The sequence below is a fragment of the Primulina tabacum genome, chromosome 13 (genome assembly GCF_025594145.1).
Source record: "Primulina tabacum isolate GXHZ01 chromosome 13, ASM2559414v2, whole genome shotgun sequence".
Taxonomy (NCBI): Eukaryota; Viridiplantae; Streptophyta; class Magnoliopsida; order Lamiales; family Gesneriaceae; genus Primulina; species Primulina tabacum.
Window position 1 is genome coordinate 38,116,052 of NC_134562.1, and position 23,453 is coordinate 38,139,504.

At 34.8% G+C, this 23,453-nt stretch overlaps 2 protein-coding genes across 3 annotated transcripts; both read right to left on the bottom strand.

Moving 5' to 3' along the window:
* Positions 1–1,632: 1,632 nt before the first annotated feature.
* Positions 1,633–3,493, bottom strand: LOC142522836 (uncharacterized). Of its 2 annotated transcripts, none has more exons than XM_075626394.1 (4): positions 3,127–3,493; positions 2,752–3,039; positions 2,585–2,657; positions 1,633–1,826 (listed from the first exon to the last, which is right to left on the bottom strand). In XM_075626394.1, the coding sequence occupies exons 1-4, from the start codon at positions 3,218–3,220 to the stop codon at positions 1,784–1,786; spliced, it is 498 nt and encodes a 165-aa protein (XP_075482509.1). In that variant the 5' UTR covers positions 3,221–3,493; the 3' UTR covers positions 1,633–1,783. The 2 variants fall into 2 exon arrangements, with proteins under 2 accessions (XP_075482509.1, XP_075482510.1); XM_075626395.1 differs by having other exon boundaries at positions 1,641–1,884; positions 3,127–3,492.
* Positions 3,494–8,274: 4,781 nt separating this feature from the next.
* LOC142522139 (BEL1-like homeodomain protein 2) lies at positions 8,275–18,855 on the bottom strand. The gene is given in 6 exon segments (XM_075625288.1): positions 8,275–8,963; positions 14,748–14,808; positions 16,026–16,408; positions 17,075–18,292; positions 18,295–18,451; positions 18,598–18,855. Coding segments are annotated over 5 exon segments (2,214 nt in total). The 5' UTR covers positions 18,337–18,451; positions 18,598–18,855; the 3' UTR covers positions 8,275–8,453.
* Between the last annotated feature and the right edge of the window lie 4,598 nt (positions 18,856–23,453).

The window sequence follows — 23,453 nt, forward strand, 5'->3', positions numbered from 1 at the left end:
GAAGAAAGCAATTGGCCTCAAAAGGGATGAAAGCTGGGACTCAAAAGGAAGCAGTGGATGCTTCAAAGTAAATGAAATTTTGTGGGTGTCCCTTTGTCCGATAACTGATATATCATAATGAAGATGGAGAAATGAGGAGATAGATACCCACGTTGTCTTTAAGTATCCAAGAAACTATTGTTTGTCTCGGTATCGACAAAAAAATATATACGGTATTCATATTTACCTTTTCCAAGATCGACAGTAAAGATTAGAGTAGTTAATTAAATTCAAGAAAAGAAAATATATAGACCTAACTTTTGTCGTCATGTTGACCTATATCCATTTTTAAAGAGTTTTTATGTATAGGATAATTATTATATATTTAATCAAGGCTTTTGCGTGTGTGGAAACTTGTCGTTTCATATGAATTTGAGTTTTAAATAATTAATTAACAAACTCTAATTTTGTATTTTATTATAAATATGTTTGAATTCTTGATAATCGAAAAATGGGTACCACGTCCTATATATTTTAGATAATGTTTTAATAGAGATGGATTTGAAAGAAGATATTTTGATTTACAAGAGAATTGACTTTTTGCTTGGAGGAATAATTTTGCATTTGGATAATTTGATATTGATTTCAAATCTATAATAACAAATCAATCGATTTATTTGGAGAAATAATTTGACAATGAATTTCGAATATCAATTAGTTATTTTTCAGTCATATGATATATTTCGAATCATTCATTTCAAATATCTTCTTATTCAAATCATGTCATCTAAACACAACATTGGAGAATTTAAAATCCGTTGTCAAGCAGATTTATCTAAATAAAATCAAAAAATTAGTTATGATCGATTTGAAAAATTTTATCCAAGCTAGAAACTTCTATTTACCATTACATGAATCTGAATACATAGGGATTCCTATGGTTTCTTCCCAACATCAATAAATAAATAAGTAGTCCATATATCGATAATTGATGTGGGAGTAAGTGAAACCCCAATCTTTTAATCAAACTGACAGACATACTTTGCAGCACGGATACAATTAATAACTGGATTAATTAATGTCAGCGTGGATTTATGATATTTAAACAAATTAATCATCATCCTTAATTACATTGTTTAATTACTACACAATTATATGTAGTATATTACAAAGGATTCCATGTTTGCTGAGATGTCAAACACATTAATTAGTTAGTAATTTATAAACATCAATTACTGGATTAGGTTAGATGCCCTTCTGAGTATTTTCTGTTCGTTTCTAATCAAAACTTAATTAAGCTATCTATTTATATATATGATTTCATTTTATTTTATTTTTTTCCCAGACATTAGTGTTTGTTTTATATAATGGATGGAGACCAAGATTCGTGGATTTATTTATTTAGTTTTGAGGTTTGATAGTCTTTAATCAAATGTCCACCGATGAACGTTTTATTTTGATTATCAAACTTTTTTTCGAGGGTTCGTGTTCTTGGATAAGAAGCATTTCTAGGACAACCAAAATTCATGCATTGCAGGTCCATCGATGCGGATTCAAATTTCGAGCGAGTTGGCTGAGTATTATAAATTATAATCATTTTTTTTTTGAATTTTCTGTTAAATATATATATATATATATATATATATATATATATGACAAAAGTGAGAGCGTAATATCTTACAATCTACCTTTTGCAGTGTACCACATGCTTTGTTTTTGAAATTATTACCGCATAATTACAAAATAATATACAAATTTCTTGTGCAACTGAGACATGGAACTTTCTTGTTCGGTGCTGACAACACTAAGCAACACAGTTGAATTTGACGTGTCTTTTTCCCATTTTCCTATTCGAAAGGTATTCAAAATTAATCCAAGATGTAAAAGGAATTTCATCAGATTTCTCTGTAGAGTAAAGTGTGGAAACAGCATTGTAAAAAGAAGAGTAGAATCTCTAGGATATATAGATAGAAAAGAAAAGGGGAACTTTCCAAAGACATGTGGACAATGGAGTCAATGCCAATTATATATGGTTGCATCTCTTTTTTATAGCTCTGTGCCCACCCAATTTATTCAGTAAAGGTTAAAAAAATGGAACTAAACGGGGGGACTGGATATATCAGAACAATTACATTGGATATTATAGCCAGATTATATATCTTTTAAAAGAATAATATCAAACTTTTTAGGATGTGAACAAATGCAGACATTTGGTTTTTCGATAAAGAGGTTTCTATGTCACAAGATAAACAACAAATATGTCTTCCACATGTTTTCTTAAGAATGGTTTATTAACCGCATTTAGCCCGGGGGACCAAGAAGACATTCCAAATATTTCCCTCTAATCAACTTTATAGTTCACTAGAATCTCCTAGCTTAATTTAGTTTTGGATCATTTTCAGTTTTACTCCTACACGTGGAACCGTGATCTTCTTATACGTAATACATAAAACCAAACAAAATTGAACGATGAAATCTCTAATTTGTCCCATGATATGATTATGGCCAAAATAACAGGTTTGACACGACGTGAACAAGACCGAGTCGCAACAAATCTTCTATACAAAAATAAAGTCAGAGTCCATGAGGTTGATTCAAGTCATACCTCATTTCGGCGCGGTAGAACACAAGGAAACCGAAGCTGATGCCATACGCGACGCCCACCAAGATTGGCATCCCTGATAACACATCAAACAACAAATCTTAGCGGCCATGAGGGATATTTCCCAAATATTGCCAAGAAAATGCACAATAGATGCTTAAAAATATCACCATATTTTGGGAGTTTTGAAGGATAATCTGGGAAGCATGAATACTCCAACTGCAGAAACATGGAACAAATCACCAGCCCACTTCCAAATTTCTCCCTCACCACTCTCTCCCTCATGTCTAATGACCAAAATCCAGCAATCCCGTCGAGAAAATCTTCCATTACAACCTTTAAAAACAAGAACCCCCCAAGCCAAAATGCAATCTTTGCCAGTTTTCTGATCCTTGAGCTTATGTCTACCAAGTTGACGACACAAGCAGACATATACAGAGGGATCCAGAAGTACCAATCTTAAAGATCAAACAGAATTAGCGGAGTTAGCCGTACAGAGAATTAATTAGGAAAAAAATTAGGAGACCAGTAAAGTTTTTGGTCACCTGGATCGTCGAACTGAAAGTACGTCGATATAGCGAAAAGGGCAGCCATTAATCGGGAGCAAACTTCTACAGATTTTGTAGTGTCCGAACCCATCAGATTCTCTGTAATCACTTCATGTGAACTTTGTTCAGATCTATCTCGTTCTTGACCAAGATTTCCTCACGCAAAAGTCAAACACCGAGTTGACTTTTTAACATTTTTTCCTTCTTTTTCATCAACCCAGTACTGTACTCAATCAAATGTGCCTATAATGAATCTTGATTCTTTCATTTTTTTTTTTTAATTCTTCAAGTGGCATTAATTGTCTTTGTGTCCTAATTTTAACAAAGCTTCTTCTATCCACGTCTCGTCCACACCTTGTGCTTCGATTCTGCCGATATGGTGGCATGAAAATCCATCTATCTTCGTATTACCTACGAGAATATATACAAAATTAAGGAGTAATAAAAACCAATGACAAATATTATTAGACATTTTTGTATGTCATGTTCTTGAAATTGAAAATCATATCATTCTGCTGGAGTTTTCTTTTCTACGAGGGCAAAAATTAAAAATATAAAATGGGAGGTGCATAATACTGGAAAGTATCATAAATTTTGATTTTTTTAAAATGCAATTCCAGATTGAGTTTGAACGGGGCTAGTGTTTATAGGCCTCACAAAATGTACAAGTTATTTCAAATATGAACTCAACCAGATTTAGGTTACATTTGAAATTTGGGTAACATAGACCGGCCCATGCATTTGTATTATTATAAAGTTTTTTTTTTTTTTTCTCGAGTGCGCGAGTAATTTATTGTATTGATACTCGCTCGTCCCAACTTGAAATTTTAGTGTTAGATGAATTATAAGTCCTTAGTTAAAATATATTTTCAAATGTTTCAATTTCATAATTTTTATCCTTTAATTTAATGAAATGTTAGTATAAAGATTAAACCCTCAAGCTATATTCAAAGGTCTAATTTTAATTTGACCATATGAGATTCATATATTTTTATAGACTCGACATGTCCAAATCATTTTGGACCATTAAATTTCGTATTAGCAATTAACTATAGATAGTTTAGCAAGCTTTTCAACTTTCGTAACATCCCTCGTCACATTCCCAAATTATTATGCTGAAACAAATATGTAAGGCTAGACCTCGTTGGTACTCGATTATTTAAAACACCAAATAAAAAACTGTAGGGTTTATTCCAATTGTACGTTATATATTTATGTGTTTTTTTTAATGATATTTTCCTTGAAATACTATACCCATAAAATTTCATAAAAACTCGTATAATATCATCTCACATGTCCATTTTGTGAGACATATCATTTATTTGATTCAATCCATAAAAAATATTAGTTTTTATGTAAAAAATATTATGGTAATATAGAGTGGACGTAACATCAACCTCGATTTTAGTATTCTTATTAAAAAAAAAAGCAAAATACATAGTGTGGTAGAGTGTAATTATTGCTTCCGATATAATTTTTTAAAGGTGGCAGAAACCATACGAGTCGTTGGTGAGGCATGATGAAGATATATGAAGTCGCTTTTGAAAATTCAGTGAGGTAAATATATATATATTGAAGAAGAAAATGTTTTAAAATTTTTAACTTTAATATTACAATTACAAATTTTAATATTACGCAATACGTCGATACACACCTCTATCATTGAGCATAGTTGTTCTGCAAAAATATAAAAAATATATATAAATTTTTGCACGCTAACCTTCACCAACAGAGAATCGACATACACCGCCCGGTGAGTAAGATGTCAAAGTTTACTAATTTAAAATTAAAAATTGGTTGATTTAATTGATAACCTACACGTGTACAAATTTTTGAGTCAATCTATCCACCATGGGAAATACTTTTCTTTATATCCAACACCATTTTATTAAATAAATTTAGTATATTTTAATGAAAGTTGAGATCATATATTCATGTTTCAAATACTAACATTTTACATCCTATGTACTAAGGAGAGAAGCACTTGAGATATATTATTAAAAAAACACTTCAAGTATATATAACCTATAAGAATCATAAATTTTCTACACTTGTCATTAAAGCCAAAATATTGAATTCAATTCAATTTAAATAATCAAATTATGTTGCAATTATATATATAATTTTTACTATCAAACTTTGTTTTAAATCAAAAAATCTAAAATCACTCCCATTTGCTTCTCAAAATAATTATCTCTCTCTATAAATAAATTTTAGGAAAATTGATTATTTTAGTCTATTTCAAAGTCATAATTTCAAAAATGACCTTCTTTATTACACATTTTGCATTATGTCTTATTTAATTAAAAAATCCTAAAATACTCTTTTTTCCATAAACACACATGTTCTATTTTCATGATTCATTTGTTTAATTATCTGTTATTTCTCTTTAAGAGTTGATTTAACATTTGTTCTGTTTTATTTAATTTATAATATATTAATTTTTTAATACTACTTACTTATATCAATAAACATATTTTAATAAAATAATGAATTGTTAGTTTGAATTAGTGCATATGAAACTACCAAGGTTATAATATTTTAATTACGATTGTTGCTCATCTAAAATAATATAAATAAAATCACCAATCACCATGGTTATGAAACATAATATTTATGTAAGGCCCAAGATTTGAGTATTGGTAATCAGGAAGTATGAATGTATGATTTGACGTAATCATCGAAGGCCGAAGAAGCGACGTTACAATTCGAGTTTAGTTGCAAAAATGTATTGGTGAGACAGCAAGGCCAGTGCACCCACGGTCCAAAAAACAGTGCACCCGCGGTTGGGTTGCACATGAAATGTTGCATTTGGGCTGTAGGGTGAGTGCACCAGCGGCGGAAACATGATCGCGCCCGCGGTACAAGCACCGCACCCGCGGTCGAAGCTTCCGAGGTGTTGGATATGTTACAGTATGCATAGCGCACCCGCGGTCTAAAGCTGGCGCACCAGCGGTGCAACGTGTAGTGTGAAAAATAAGACACTTGGCCTAACCATGCAATATAAGGTGTTGTGGCTTTCATTCCTAACAGCAGAACTCGAGATAACCATTCAAAAAAACCTTTGAAAGCTTCAAATTCTTTGGTATCTTGATATTGTGCTTGTACAAGAATTAACCATCCGATTTGTAATCCGACTTTAGTTCTGAGTTCCTCTCGACACGAGCTACACAAGGACGTAAGTTTTATTACGTTTTGAGATGATTTGAAAATATGACGTTGATGGAATTGAATATGATTCATATATGTTGTTCTCGAGACAGTAAGCATCGCATAATCGAAATCGGAATGAAGAACAAATACTGTATGGAATTATTATGATTTTCGAAAGATATTGATTGGGATTTGATATCAGGTTCGTATCGTTATTGATTATGAAGTGAGAGTTGATTATTATTATGTGTTCTGGGTATATCGTTCTTGTGCAGTTATGCCGTTGAAATAGAATTTGATTTCGTTCTGATTGTATCCAGTATTGATTTGAGAATGTCTATTGATCTTATGGCTATTCGGTCTTGTCATTGTCAGAGTGGATATGGACAGATTTGAATACGAGACTTCGACTTCGTCAGACCGAGAAGAGAAAGATATAAATCGATGTTAACTGGGAGATCGACTTGAGTTAGATTTAACTCGAGTTTCCCTAAACCACATACTTGTATGATATTGTTTTTATACCTTTGTGTTTTAATGATTATGTTTATTCTATTGAATTAGAAAGTAGAAAGCAGAGAGCTATTGAGTGAGAGTCACTGACAGAGGGGCTAGCCTATGACAGAGGAGTCACTGGCCCATTGCACATTGTCAGAATAGGTTTAGTCTTGGACAGACATGCCAAGACACTGGACGTTTGGTATATCGAGATGCTTCAGATACAGATAGCATCCTTATTACAGATTATTCGATATAGACTAGACCAAAATCCAGAAATAAGAACGTACCGCCACCGCGACCGGTAGTAGTAGGTGGGAGACCTGTTACGTTCTTATTCACCGGGATCCCTAGATTAGATGAGAGATGAGTCGAGTCTAAGATGCCGAGTTATGAGTTAAATTACGGATTGTATAAATTATGTTCCGTAGATTACAATTCATGTTTTAATTACAGTTTGATATCGATTCGCATTGTCAGATTATGATACATGTAGTGATATCTGTTTCATGCTTTATTATACCATGGCATGCACACATTGTTTATACTGTGATTTATTCTCACCGGAGTTATCCGGCTGTTGTCTTGTTTGTATGTGTGCATGACAACAGGTGGGACAGGATCAGGGTCGAGAAGAAGATGAGAGATTGAGATTAGCGTGGTGATTCCGGACTTGGATGTAAATAGGTTCCAGCTCTTGACATGTAGTAGTTGAACCTTAGTTAGTTTGAATTCACATTGTTGTATTAAATTTGTACTGGTATACTGATGTGTATATTGTATCAAGTCCATTACGTTCCGCAATTTAAGGAAAAAATTTATGACCCTAATTACTTGACTAGTATATTGATCCTATTAACGATTAAGAAGATGATTAGCGTCCGGGTCCCCACAACTTACATCAATGTGAGTTTATACAAATATAAACAAAAAATCTGAATGTCTCAATTAAGTCTCTACTTTATTCCATGCTAACAGTTTATGAGTATGTACAACAAACCTTCAAAAAATAAAATACATAAAAATGATACTTGACAAAAGAATTATCTCAAATTATCATCACTCTATGTCCAAATGCATGGAATTCATAAGATTATTCGAGAAATTGCGAAAATCAAATAAAGAGTTTAAGATAAAAAAATTTGATGGGGAATGATAAGGAATATCTATGTAATTTGATATGATTAAAAAGACTATTTTGGTAAATTAATTTAATTGAAGGCTAAAATTGATTATAGTAATTGTGTGAAGTCTATTTAAGAAAATCTCCCTAAATTTTACTGTTCTTGTAAGAAACCAAGAATAGTCAACACTTAATTGTCAAAAAAACTTGCTCATATTATAGATTTATAGTAATATATACTCGACAAAATTTCTTTAATTAATTAAAGATAACCCATTAGTTTCACTAGTCAATACCAAATTCTACAACGCAACATATAGTTTTACTTTTCACATTATTGTATAATTTAATAAAAAAATACACATGCTAAATAAATCGTGGAATATTTTTTGAACTATATATACACTTATATTTGTAATATCGTACATGTTGCTAACAATTGCTTCTGAAATCTCATAATGCATGTATTTAATTTTGTCTAGAAGAAAGGAAAAGAATAAAGTTGGAACACTTATTCAAGAAGAAGCAACCGCAGAATAATTTAATCAATCTAACAACCCAAGAAAGGATTCTTCTCCGATATGTTACCGGCATGACGCAGCCCCAACGTCAATGACACGTCACCTGCACTAACCCCAAGCCCCCTGAGGGTTGACTCCCCGTCTGCATGATTCCGGCTTGGAGCGTCGGACTCGTGCATTGCCGGAAGATGCGGCGCCATCGAGTGGGAGGCGGTTAATGGCATGTTCCCGCTAATCATGGCCTGGGTTTCCGGGAAGCGTTGCCTGTTAATTTCCATGAAGGAAGGATCGTTTTCGGTGGCACTGATTTCTGATCTTTTGCCTGCTGGAGGAGGAGTAAATACGGCGGCGGCGGGAGTAGTGGCTGAGTAAGGCGTCGGAGTTTGTGCATTAGTACTGATGTGGGCACCTGCAGCGCTGCTGCTGCTGCTATGGTCCCGCTGACTTTCTTCTGCCTCTTCTTTGGATTCTTGTTGATACATCTCCTCCACCATGGGTTTCCATAACCGTACCCTGGCATTAATAAACCAGTTTGAAACCTGCTAACGATACAAAATCATAAAAAGTAAAAACATTAAACACGTGTATATAAATATATATAAACCTAAGATTCCAACTGGGTGGTGGCCGGTTTAATGATAATAATAATGACCTAGGAATTTTAAGATGCAACTTCCTAAATGTCTGCCAGCCATTTCGGCTCTCGATCCGGCAACATGATCATGATCGATCAATGGATAATTAACTGGTGATCACCACTAGCAATTGTTTTTATCAGTTTAAAGAAGCACATCGACGGCTCAACCAAAGAAACACATGTTGACGATAAGTTTCTGTCAATTTTAAATGTTATGATCAGTAAAAACGAGGCCTTAACATCCAAGAATACCGGGCCAAAATCCCACTTGGTAAAAAAAAATATGGCGGCCCTCTATTATTTTACATTTTCCATCTATCGTCTACGTACCATGAATTGATTGGGGGATTATAGGAAATCATTGAACCTAAATACGCGTGCAGTTTCCATTCAGCGATGCAGGCTGAAAGGACACTAAATTTTGTGGTACTGCCTCAATCCCATGCATGCGTACGGAAGGAGTGGAAATTAAAAAGATATGTAGACCACTGCAAACTTGCATTTCTTACACGGTTACATCCTGTACTACATTCTACGTCAGAATTTGTGTGTTTTTATATATGCAGATCATGAAAGGATCCAAATAATTAATCGAAAGGATGGAGTTGCCTAGCTTTTTCTTTCAACAAAAACAATTATTACATCAATCTTTGCAAAATTCCATCCAAAAAGTTTCCCAGTACAATTTGGGTTATGATATGGGTATAATTTTTACTGTGCGCCAGTACACCCCCATCGACCCCATTTAACGATCAATATGCCTTTTAAATCCATGGTTACCACTACTGAAGATAAAGCATGCATGTGATAATTTTACAAGCTAAATCAAGATATAACAAACATGCATGCACTAACTAAATTTGTAAAGTGATATTAGCAGGTTTTATACATACTTGTTCCTCGATATTCCTATCGAAGAAATAGAGAGTGAGCGGAAGGCTCAAGTCGTAGTATTGTAAAACTGAATAAAGAATACAAAGAGAATATGTTTATATACCTAGGGTAAACACAAAAAGAATAAATGACTAATCTACCCTTGAGAGCTAACAATAATATATTATATTCTAACATCCCCCTCAAACTCACGATGCTACAGCTAAAAGCATGGAGAGTTTGTCAGACAAAAAACGAAAGCGCGAAGCGGAATGTGCCTTGGTAAACATATCAGCTATCTGCAGAGAAGAAGGAACGAAAGGTAACGTGATGGTGCCAAGCTGGAGATGATGACGAGTGACGTGACAATCGATCTCAATGTGCTTTGTCCTCTCATGAAAAACTGAATTGCGTGCAATCTGAATTGCACTCTGATTATCACAATATAACGGAGTAGGATGACAAAGAAGAATACCGAAATCCGCAAGCAACCAACGTAACCAAACAATCTCGCAAGTAGTTGAAGCCATAGCACGATACTCGGCTTCGGTAGAAGATCTAGAGATAACAGCTTGTTTCTTACTTTTCCAAGAGATAAGAGAATCTCCAAGAAAAATACAGAAGCCAGTGGTTGACTTACGATCCGTGGGATCGCCAGCCCAATCAGCATCAGAGTATGCACGCAGCTCTAAGGAGGAAGTAGAGGGAAACAAAAGACTCTGAAACTGAGTTCCCCGAAGATACCTGAGAATGCGAAGAACAGCATCCCAATGAACTGTAGTTGGTGCAGTGACAAACTGACTTACTACATGAACAGCATGCGCAATATCTGGACGAGTCACAGTGAGATAAACCAAGCTGCCAACAATAGTACGGTATAAGGTAGGATCTGGCAAAGGAGGTCCATCTGACAGAGAGTACCGAGCATTGGTCTCAAGAGGAGTATCAACTATTCTGTTATCAGTTAGACGTGCACGCTCAAACAGATCTGCTATGTACTTTGACTGAGATAAAAAATAATCTTTTGGAGAATAGGCAACCTCAATTCCTAGAAAGTAACGTAGCAAACCTAAATCCTTCATAGCAAAGCAGCGAGCTAACTCAGACTTCAAAGCCTCAATACCATCAATATCATCACCGGTGATTATCATGTCATCAACATATAAAGACAGAAGTATACGACCTGCAGGAGTACACTTGACAAATAATGCGGAATCATGATGACTAGGAATAAACCCAAGCGAAGTAATCACTATAGAAAATTTCTCAAACCAAGCACGAGGAGCTTGTTTGAGACCATAAAGAGCCTTACGAAGTCTACAAACTTCACCAGGTTGGTGAGCAACACCAGGAGGAGGAGCCATAAAAACTTCTTCATGAAGATCACCATTCAAGAAAGCATTCTTGACATCTATCTGAGAGATTTTCCATCGACGAACAGAAGCAACAAGCAATTAGAGTACGAACTGTCGTCATTTTAGCAACGGGGGCAAATGTTTCCTCATAATCCATGCCATGCTTCTGAGAGTAACCTTTAGCAACAAGACGAGCTTTGTAGCGTTCAATAGATCCATCAGATTTGGTCTTGATCTTGTAGACCCAACGAGAGCCAATGGTGTGCTTTCCGGGTGGCAACATAACCAAATCCCATGTATGAGTATGATGAAGAGCAGTCAGTTCCTCAGCCATAGCATTCTGCCAAAGTGGATTACCAACAGCTTCGCTATAGGATAAAGGCTCAGAGAGACGATGAACAGAGGCAACAAATGAAGCGAAAGAGCTAGAATAACACGGAATAAGCAAAATCAGGTAGTCGAGTAGACTTACGAACCCGAGTGGACTGACGGAGTGGAGGATTATCCGCGATGCCAGGAGATGATTGGGTTGTTGTAGGGGGATTTAGAGGAGCAGGAGTCTCTAGTGTGGTTGTGGGCAAAGTCTCGTCGGTGTCGGAGGTGAAAGGGTCAATACGAATAAGATCTGCATGTGTCATATTATGCGAACTAACAGGTATAGAAAAGAATGGAACATGTTCAAGAAACACAACATGACGAGAGACATAAAGTTTTTGACTAATTGGATCAAAGCATCGATACCCTTTTTGACCAATACCATAACCTAGGAAAACACACAGAGCAGAGCGCGGAGACAACTTATTGTGCTCGATCTGCGGTCGGAGAACAAAACAGGCACAACCAAAAACACGCAATGAAGAATAATCAGGAGCATGACCATACATTTTTTCAAAGGGTGACAAACCTGAATTGTGTGAAGTTGGGATTCTATTGATCACGTGAATAGCAGTAAGAATTGCTTCACCCCAAAATGCACTAGGAACATTAGAAGACAGTAAGAAAGAGCGAGCTGTTTCAACAATATGTCTATGTTTTCTTTCGGCAACACCATTTTGTTCAGGGGTTTCTCTACACGAGGTTTGACGTATGGTACCATCAGAAGCAAGCAAACGCGAAAAATCATTAGAAGTGTATTCACCCCCCCAAATCACAACGAAAACACTTGATGACAGCTGAATGTTGATTTTTCACAAGAGCTTTAAAATCATTGAAAATAGCAAGATAATCAGATCTATGTTTCATCAGATAAATCCAACAATAACGAGTGCAATCATCAATAAAAGAAACATAATATCTCGACCCCCCTTTCGTGGGAACAGGAGGTGGTCCCCACACATCTGAATGAACAAGATCAAAAGGAGTAGGAGAAAAAGATAGACTTTTATAAAAAGGTAATGCCGAAAATTTTGCCAGTTTACAACCACTACAATCAGAAATATCATGACTTTTCAAAGTTCCTAGTGCTCCTGTAGACGCTAAAAAATTCAAACGAGACACGGAAACGTGTCCTAGACGATTATGCCATAAATAAAAAACAGAAGACGACTGACTCAAACGAAAAGAAGAGAGATCCACACTAGATGCTGCAACATCTGGTACTCTGAGATAATCCAAAACATAAAGTCCCCCCTGTCTACGGCATGTCCCAATCAGCCTCTGGGATCGCGGGTCCTGCACATAACAATTTGAAGAAGAGAAGTAGACTAAGTATCCAGACTCACATAATTGACTGACCGAAACAAGATTAAGTGTAAGATTGGGAATATAGTATACATCGGGAAGAGATAAACAACACGTAACAAGAGAACCAACGCCTACTAATGGCATAGGTGTACCATCAGCAGTCACAATTTCAATGGAAGAATTGTGAGACAAAGAAGCAAAAGATGACAAATCAGGAGACATATGATGAGATGCTCCTGAACCCAAGACCCAGATGGACGAAGATATACCTGAAGTGCCAGAGGATGACAAACCTATATGTGAAGAAGCTGACATAGCATGAGGCTGTGAAGCGAGGAACTGTTGAAACTGCTCAAACAAATACGGATCCAAAGACGGTGCAGCAACTGCATTGTTAGACTGAGGTGGTCGATATGTCCACTGGTTTGATGGATTACCAGGTTTCCATGGAGTGTTCTGAGATGGCTGCTGCTGCTGATGTGGTTTCCATGGAGTGTTCTGAGATGGCTGATGTTGCTGCTGTGGTTTCCACGGAGTGTTGTGTGGTCGTTGTTGTTGCTGTTGCGGCTGCACTTTTTCTTTACTCAACAATAGTGGGCATTGAGCTTTCCAGTGCCCCTTCTCTTTACAAAATGCACACTCATCTTGAGAAACCTTCGTATTTGACCTGTTTTGGTGATTAGCTTGAGGTCATTGAGGAGCTGCAAAGACAGATGGTGTAATCGGGATTGTCCCTTTGTCAACGTGAGACTTAAGACGAATCTCTTCAGCTAACAATTCACTTACAACCGAGTCAACAGAAGGAATTGGGTTACGATGAAGAATCGTCCCACGCAGACCCTCAAAATCATTCCGAAGTGCCATCAAAAACTGTACCAAGCGCTGTTCTTCTCTCCGAGCAATATAAGGTGAGAATGCTCGCAATTCTGCAGATTCTGTTAATGCCAATTGATCCCAGAGTGAAGACATGGCAGAATAAAATTCTTGGATGCTCATATCTTTCTGCTGAAGGGCACGAATATCTGTCTCCAATTGATATTGTTTGGCAAAATTAGACTGTGTATACAAGCGTGCCAGATGATCCCAAACCTCCTTAGCAGTCTCGTATTTCGCCAATTGAGCACCTATTGAGTGCGCAACAGAATTATTAATCCACGTAATAATCTTCGAATTATCTGCCTCCCAAACATCCAATGACACAGCATAATCAGGGTTCGTCTGGTCTGTAGGCTTGTCTCGTACACCTGTGACATAGCCCCACATCGATTTCCCCCGCAAGAAATTCTTCATAACATAACCCCAATACGAATAATTTTTTCCATCCAATTGAACACTAATTGACTGAAGAGAATCGTCTTTACGAGTAGCCATGATGCCAAAACCAAACAAAACCGAACGAATAAAACAAAACACGATGCAGAGAAGAAGTCGATTACCAAAGAGAAACTAGACGAACGAAAAGTTGTACGAACACAGTTCTTCTCTACGATTGACAGATCCATGAGATGGAGGCTCTGATACCATGAAGAAATAGAGAGTGAGCGGAAGGACTCAAGTCGTAGTATTGTAAAACTGAATAAAGAATACAAAGAGAATATGTTTATATACCTAGGGTAAACACAAAAAGAATAAATGACTAATCTACCCTTGAGAGCTAACAATAATATATTATATTCTAACACCTATATGTTTATGCGTGCCAGCTACCAGTTTTCCAAAGGAAAAAAAAAGGAATGCGAGCGTGAAAGAGAAAGAGAGAGAAACAATTAGAATACCTGGTTTCTTGATAAGCCAGTCTGTCGCGCCAGCAGATGCTTATCTGCATCACCAGGGTACCTGAGACGACGATACACATCAGAAAAGAAAACGACATCACTCATTAGATTCCAAACCTAAAATTAAAGTGACAACCAAACTTTAACCAAGTATTGGATTTATGCAGCAAGAAAAATACTCTCATATACAGTAAATAATACTTTTTTATGTTTCTTTTTAATTTCTTTTTGCTGCATGAACGTGACAATCTATCAGAGCATGCAGATGCAGTACATAACAGATGCAGAAGGTTCAGAATTGAAAAGGGCAGTTGCACGCCTCTCCTTCCTTCCATCTATTGACGACCTAGAACCCCACCAAGAAATTTTACTCAACGTTGTGAAGGGGAAAAAAGTAAGCGAAATTATACATAAATTTTTTAATCCAGAGCCATTTAATTTATTTATGGGTAGTTAAAAATCAACATTTCAAAACTTCCCTTTTCATCGTTCGCCCTGAACACAACATATATATTTCAAATAAAATCCAATTTCTTAGAATAATAATAATAAATGACTCCACTTACAATTATACATAGCTTTTGAGATTACCAATCTACCCCAAATACACTTTATTTTCAAAAATAAATTTGAGATAGTTTGTAATCTCAAAAGTAATGTGTAAGTATGAGTAACCTTCATGGTACATATATAATTTCTCATATATAAAAAGTAATTTAGTGACATTAATCTTATCATATGTTATACTGACTGAGTGCGAAAAATTTAATGCCTTAACAAATATATCTGGCAAAATATCTAAGCAGGCGTTATTTTGTAGTACATATAATAACATAGAGATCAGATCTCCAGTTGCAAAAATTGAGTGTTAGACAAATTTTGCTCGAAAATATTTATATACAGGAGGAATGATGCGCCCGAGAAAAATTTCACAAAATGAGGGTGAAGGAAAGGAGAAGTTAGTTTCACCTAATTTTTTTATTAAAAAAATGTAAGGAAAATAACAGGCGCTGTAGTTTGAGTACCTTTAAACGACAATAACAAAAGATAAAAGACCCAAAAAGAAAAAGAAAGAAAAAAAAAAGAAAAGGCTGAATAATTGCATGCATCAAGATTTGTCTCGTCATAGAATGCCACGATAATGATTAATTTCTTTAGTGATTAAATGCTTCTCCTGATCCAATAATAATAAAGCTTGATTCATTTATCAGGTTTTTACTGCATAAAACCAGAATAAAATTTAAAAAATTGTGAGAAAAGGTGAAGTAAAATACGTACGGATGCAGAAAATGCTCGAAAAGCCATGCTCTCAAAATGTTCACAGATCTTTCAGGCAAGCCTCTTTGAGGTCTCCATGCTTCTTGTTCCATTATTCCCATATGATGAAATGCTCTTTGTTGCCTCAGGCTTTGTTCAAGAATTCTCAGCCTCGGTGTCTCGCCTTTCGTTATGCACGATGTGCCGGCATCTTTTTCGCCTAAAATTTCCCATGTCTGCTTTATTTGGGCTGAAATAGCGTCTTTCAGGCACCGAAAATGCCGAGACATCGCCTTCTGTGCGAGACAGGTGTACGGAACCGCCGCCCCAAAACCCATCACCATGTCGAATGAGTTCACAACCATTTGCATTTGGTCGCAGTAGTGGTTGTATCGTCTATCCACCTGGAAGAAGAAAAATTTACTTGGGCTGTACATTTCCAGAGAGCAACAAATAATTCCGAGAGAGATGTTGATTAATTAATATTATAATGGTAATAAATTTTGTGTGATAAGATTCCTGCATTTCAAATATGACAAGATTTTGGGGAAAAAAATTAATTTCTTGCTTCTTAATTGATTTAAGGATTTTAGTTTTATTTCAAATACAGAGAAAGGCCAAGATACGACATATGATAATAACTGGATGAATCAGAGTCTGGTGCAGTGAAATGATTGTTGATTTGAAGGAAAGAATATCTTTGTCACATTTGAAAATGCAATCTTTTCTCAATACAAACCAACAACATATCTTACCTATTATATAAAATTATTATGTTTAAATATATTATTCAAACACCATGTTATTAGAAAAGAAAACTATAAAATAATTAGCAATCTTGGATCATCAAATATTTTCTTGCTGAACGGTCAATTTCATTCTGCCGGTCGTTGCTTAGTCTCGATTCTTTTGCCAAATGAAAACCTGCATACTCTAATCATACCCCACAAATATGAAAATTTAGTACGCACTTAAAAGTATTGAATTTACTTTCATTTGTATAGAGCTGCCGGACTTTTCTGTATCCCGATAGAGAGTAAATAAAGAAGAGAGTGAAAGATATTACATGCCTCGTCAAGCATGGACAATAGTTTGACCTTTTTTTTCTGATGCTCAACCCTGTCAGCGGCTGATAATGGAGGGAGATCTTTCGAAGGAGAGGATGAATTCCCACCACCTGCAGCTCCGCCTGAACTAGGATTTGTTTTGAATTTGATTTTCTTGAACTGACCCCTACCGACGGTACAGAACTCTTCCAGCAACTCTTGAGCTGCATTGGAGTACTTTGAATTTCGTAGAATATTGACCGCACCAAAATGAGACCCCAGACCGACGTGCGACTGGTGGTTCTGAACAACTCCGCCTTGAAAACGCAACGTCCCGCCGCCGCCGCCGCCGCCGCCGCCTGCAACCATATTCTTGAACCGATATGTTGCAGAAGTTGATCCTCCCCCCTTCCCGAAAAACAACATTCCTCCATCTTCCATCCTCATTTCTTCGGCCTTTGCAGCTTCGAATTGTTGTAATGAAGAAGATAATGATAAAGAAAGCCCTTGTCCTTCCACAACTCCTGGAATCTCATTAGGGTTGGTTATGTTTCCGCTGTTTGGAATCCACGCGAATTGGCCGTAGCCCCCGCCTGGTGCATTATGAAAAGCTTGGAGATTTGAAGGAGAGGAAGACTGATTTGGAAGCAGCATGTGAATAGTCGAAGAATTAGGAAGAGGATTTTGCGACCGCGATGGTGAAGGTGACCTTTGCTGCTGTGGATTCATCAAGAAAAGCTGCATGACTGCCGCTGAATCAGCATTAATGTTTGAAATCTGATTATGCTGATTCTTGGAATCTCCGAGTCCACCACAACCGACGATCGCTTGCCGGTGTAGGAACCAATCGGCAGCGGAGGCGGGCCCGGTAGGAGGAAAAGTTCTGGGAATTCGATGCTCCAGCGAAATCTGATTCTCCAGCAATTCAGTAGCCGTTCCGACGCCACCCGAGGGGAAATTGAACATTTCTTGTAACATACCCGCAGTTTCATAAACCGGAAGAACTCCTCCGGATTCTTCTTCTTCCATGCCGACTAAAGGCGGCCGTGTTTCGAATCCTTGCATCCTCAGTTTGTCCTTCCGGATCTGCTGCGCCATGTGCTGCTGCTGTTCTTGTTGGGATCTCTCGAATGATCCATTCGAGAAGCTGAAGGTACCAGCTTGATGATAATCCTGGGACATAGAATTCAACAAACTTTGCTTGTCCGAATATCGAATTGAATTATAACCTCTCTTATTCGAGAGTTAACACAAACTGGTGTTGCAGGAGGCGTAGCTATTCCCATATCACAGTCTTCTTCTCCATCTCCACTTCTTTCAGTAAAACATAGCACCAGCTCCTGGCTCCATCAATGGATCCATCAAGACAAAAAACTTAAACCCATCACTTAATTACACATACTGAAAAAAAAAAATGAAAGAAATCAATCAAAGAAAAGAATAAAAAGGGAAGCCAGGAGTAAAAGTGAAAGCATCAAAATTTAATCACTCTTTTAATTCTTCTGTCGTTTGAAAATTCAGCTTTCTGAATTCGAATTAACACATACCTCCTAAAATATATGCAGATTTATCGAATTAGAGAATATCACACATCGTTTTCTTCTCTGTGGAATTTGAATTTTTTTAAAACAATTCTTCTTTTCCTCTGAGAGGAGTACTGTCTGCTGTTTCTGAGGTGTCTTTTCACTCCAGGTGAAGATCACCCGGCATAGAATTTGCGGAGGGAGTGATGTTCTTCTCAGCAATCGCCTTCTTGAAAGAGAATAGCAATAATAAAACAACTATTTTATATCATATATATCAGATATACAAAAAAATTATAGCAAATATATGTATAAAGTTGTCTTCTTTTGTACGAATTTAGTTAGACGATGTGAATATTTATACCAACACATATCATGTATTGCACTCATAATTTTTATTGATGGAATTTTCAAAAAAAAAAAGTTTGATTGATGGAAGTTAGGATATTTCAACTGATTACATATGTTATTGTTGGAAATTATTTTTTAAAATAGGTGCGTTAATAATTTTTTTAAGTTGTTTTTAACAAATTATTTTTGTTCCTAAAATATAAATATATTTTAGTTACAACTAAAATATATTTAAAAATTTTATGTAAGTAAATTATTATAATAATTTCCTAATTAATTGTAAAAAAAATTAACTTTATATTTAACTTAATTCTTAATACCAAGCTTCTAATTATCTCTTGATCAATCTCACGTCAAAATATTTAATTTTAATTTTCATAAAACCGTCATCAAACATTAAATTTACATTTTAATTATATTATTTTAAGAATATCATTATAATTTTTTATATGGATCAAGTATATGCTATAATTTTAAGCCTTAAGGTACGTAGTAGAGTTATTACAGTGTATATGCAGTTTATTAGGTATGTGGTACTTAAGGTTGCTTTTACTACTATATTTTTTTCCCCTCAAATAAAGTTCACTAATTTTGATAAGGATTAACTTTGTTAATTCTCTGATAAAAGTCATTCTTTTTAGTAAATATATAACAATACTTTACTGCAATAATTAATCGTAATATATCTTTTAGTAGGTTTTCTGTGATACGATCTCATTAATCTAAATCCGTGAAATAGATTGACCCGGTCCATATTTATAGTGAAAATAATACTTTACGTAAAAAAAATAAAGTTTTATAAGTCAAGTTGTCTTAAAGATTTGTTTAACAAAATTGACTCGTGAAATAGTGTCATAAGAGTTTTCGTTAATATACCTCTTTAATTAATTCATGACTCGTTGACACATTAAAATATTAGAAAACACAGTTTAATTGTACGGGTCTGTATTTATACACACACTTTGGAAAAACAATAAAATTCAAAATAATAGAATGTAATATTGGTAATTGTGTTATGTTTTCAGTAAAATTATAAATTATCGACAATATTTGTTGATGTCTAACATGTTTAGATATACAGCTGAGTATTTTCGATGGGACCATTTAAAATGTATGCCAATAAAAAGCTTGGGTTTTTATATAATTTCAGTGCGTGCTATTACTCTTTTTGATCACACACATCTAAAAGGAAAAAATAGCAAAATTGTACAGTAATTATTATTATTATTATTATTATTATTATTATTATTTTACTAAAATGATAAATTTTATTTTATAAACATACTGAATTATTGCATGGTCTTACGTCTGTCGGGGGAAGATCCATGATATGTAGTTGTGGGGACAAGTCAAGGCCAGACATGGCTATTAAATGAATTGGGGAGATGAAACTTACGTTTTTTTATAGAAAAGAAAGAACGATCGGTCCCTCGCCTCTATATTGGGTCCGCTGTTGACAGAAAGCAAACATTCGTTTAACTACGTACGTACAGGGATCCATAGTTGATAATTGCCCGTATATACACAAATTTTTATTATTTTTGTTTACATCGATAAAATTCTAAGTCGTTATCTTTCCTTGTTTTTGGATACATAATTTTTTTGTCTTAAACTGAGTGAATCTCATCCAACCACCTCTCCAGATTGAACGCAATTGATTGTTCAAAAACTAATATCAAACGCTATATATATAATTTTTGTCACGATTTATTTTTCAGAATATATGAAATCACAACTTATTTAATTTTCTTTTGTCGACCTAATTACAGTACTGGTGGTTGCATCGAGTAGCTCTGTCTCTCTTATATCCACTCATCAGCGAATATACATGTATAGGACCACTTCGTTCCCACCGATTATTATTACGAGAGATGAGGACGAAGAGTACTTCTCGTTTATTGAATCAGGAAAAACTGAATGAAATTGAGTTCTACAGTGGTGTTCCCATATATTGACCCTAACTATCATCTAACTGCTATTAGCTAACTATATCAACTAACTACACAATTAACCATTAACTAACTAACTAACTAACCGCTATATAAATCCAATAATTATATATATATATATATAATTATGATTCATATCATATCCTTTTAGATTTGTATTTATTATTACTCTAATTTGCTAGAGTTGGCTTCACATGTGCCTCATATTTGTAGTGATTTCCCAAATTGCATAACACTCGAATGAATATAGGTTATTTCCTCAGAAGTCATACGAATAAAATTATTTGATCTCGGAAAATAAGTTTTGAACATACATATATCCGTTAATTTGATTAAGGAACAAAAATACATGACCATACGCAGTTTACATAAGATAAAAGAATATTATGCATCCATGTTCATGTTCAATAATTATTTATGGAAGATAAATTAAGGCTTCAAAATTTATACATAATCATTACAAACAGCTAGCATAGGATATCTAGAATTCCTTAGCATCTCTATATATCCTCTGTCGCTTTCTCGTCTGAAAAATAAACCATAGCCAACCACTGTTTAATGTGGAAAAGTATTGACAAAATTGACATCACTTTAGGGGGTCTCTACTTTATTTGAAGCGAAAGAAAAAAAAAAACATATATGTTGTGATTAAAATGGTAAGATCGATGCAGCAGCAGCACAAGTGAATTAAAGAGAAAGAATGGTTAACAAGGGTTATCTAATTTGTACGAGGAAGCGTCAACGTTAATAAATTTGCATGGGAATAGTTATAGTGTTTTTGCCAATTGAGAATGGAAAAGGAAATGTTATGATACAAAGCAAAAGCGAAAACACACTGAAGTCCCTATCCAAGTGAAAAACAAAGCACAACCACTTCCCCATCAACGTTTCCCCGTTTTTAGGGCAGAACAAGTAATTTGCTTTGATATCAGTTTTTGTTTTTGTTTATGTTACGAGCCCATAAATGTCATTTTTAGTCATGTATGTGCTGATGTTGTCTGACAGATGCTTTTACCATGATTCAATTGGTTTAATCACAAAATTGTTTATAACATTCTCATGATCATATGTTGGTGCATAGAATGTTGTCAAATTAGGGTAAGCCAAAATAAAAGAAATTGTACTGAATCACAAAGAGTTGTGAACCCACAGTTAGATGTATCCATGAACCATTGAGGGTCGCACAAGCGCTTGTTTACTTGTTACCGTTGAGATAATGAATTCAATGAGTTGAATTTAAGAAATAAGTCTGACATGATCAATCTATAAGCTTATAAATAAAATTTATAAAAGCTTATAGAAATTTTGATAGTTTAATTGTTAAAGAGAGTCAAAAGAAATGCACATGCCTTATTTAGACATTGTTGATCTCGAAATTAAAGCGTGCATCATAATAACGAACAAGTTGAAATTGTCACATCAATGATATTCGATCACCGATCGAGATTAATATAATGAGAGCATGGATCATGGGATCTTGTAAGAGTATAAGCTAATCATACTAATTTATTAAAGTTCAAATAGGCTTTAATAATCAAATTGTGTTTTAATTGAGTTAAAATATAGCACATTAAGTTTTTTTTTTATAAAATATGATATCGATTTATGTAATATGGAAATATTCATGATACTATAATTTTAAAAAATTGCACACAAAGTAAAATAAAATTAATGCATGATATTCTAAAAACAATGCAATAAAAATCGAGATTGACTATGATTTGGCATGCATATTTTAGAATCTTTAAGTAACTTAATTAATCTAATTAATTAAGTAAATAAAATATTAGAAATAATAATAAGAATTTTGATTCTTATTTACAAAAAAAAATTGCATCCGAAAGTTTTTGATATAGAGATTGGCTCTTCCCAAGGTTTATCGGAGTTCAGCTCTCGAAATCTTTTTCTTGTTGCAAGAAAAATTCGGTTTGTCTTAATTAATAGTATTGAGTCGATTTTTTCTTCGTGTTCTATCTCTACTCAATATATCTTCTATTTTTCTAGTGCAATTTAGAAGAGTAATAAATATTCCAGTCGTGGACCAGATTAATAGATCGAAGAAAGTTCGTAGAGAAATACAATAAGAGCTATATCCGCTAATACTAGAGTAGTTGGAGTCAAGTGAAAATTATTCACTAAAAGATATATATTAAACATCTTATGTATGTTTATTTAGTTAAATCATGCGAGTGTCCAAAGAATATTTTGAATGTCAAAATAAAAACTTTAAAACTTTCGCTGCGTCTTGGACACAAGAAAAACTGTATCATAACAATTTTAACAATACAATTGGTTGTTTAGTAACATTATGTTGGAAAGAAGGACTATAATTAATTCAACGAAATATACCGAAATAAAAATTTCACACACCAATACACATGCATGACTAAAATGAATGTTTTGTATATTTTGTTCGCCCTTTTGACGTTAATTATATTATTATTTTCCCCTCGCTTTTCTTCCAACTTTTAGGCAGATAATTCACATAACCTAACTTTATTATTATGTGACCACAACACCACTTGGGGACCTTCATTTCACGAACCGTCATAAGTTTCGCTTTTAAGACTTCCCTTTTGC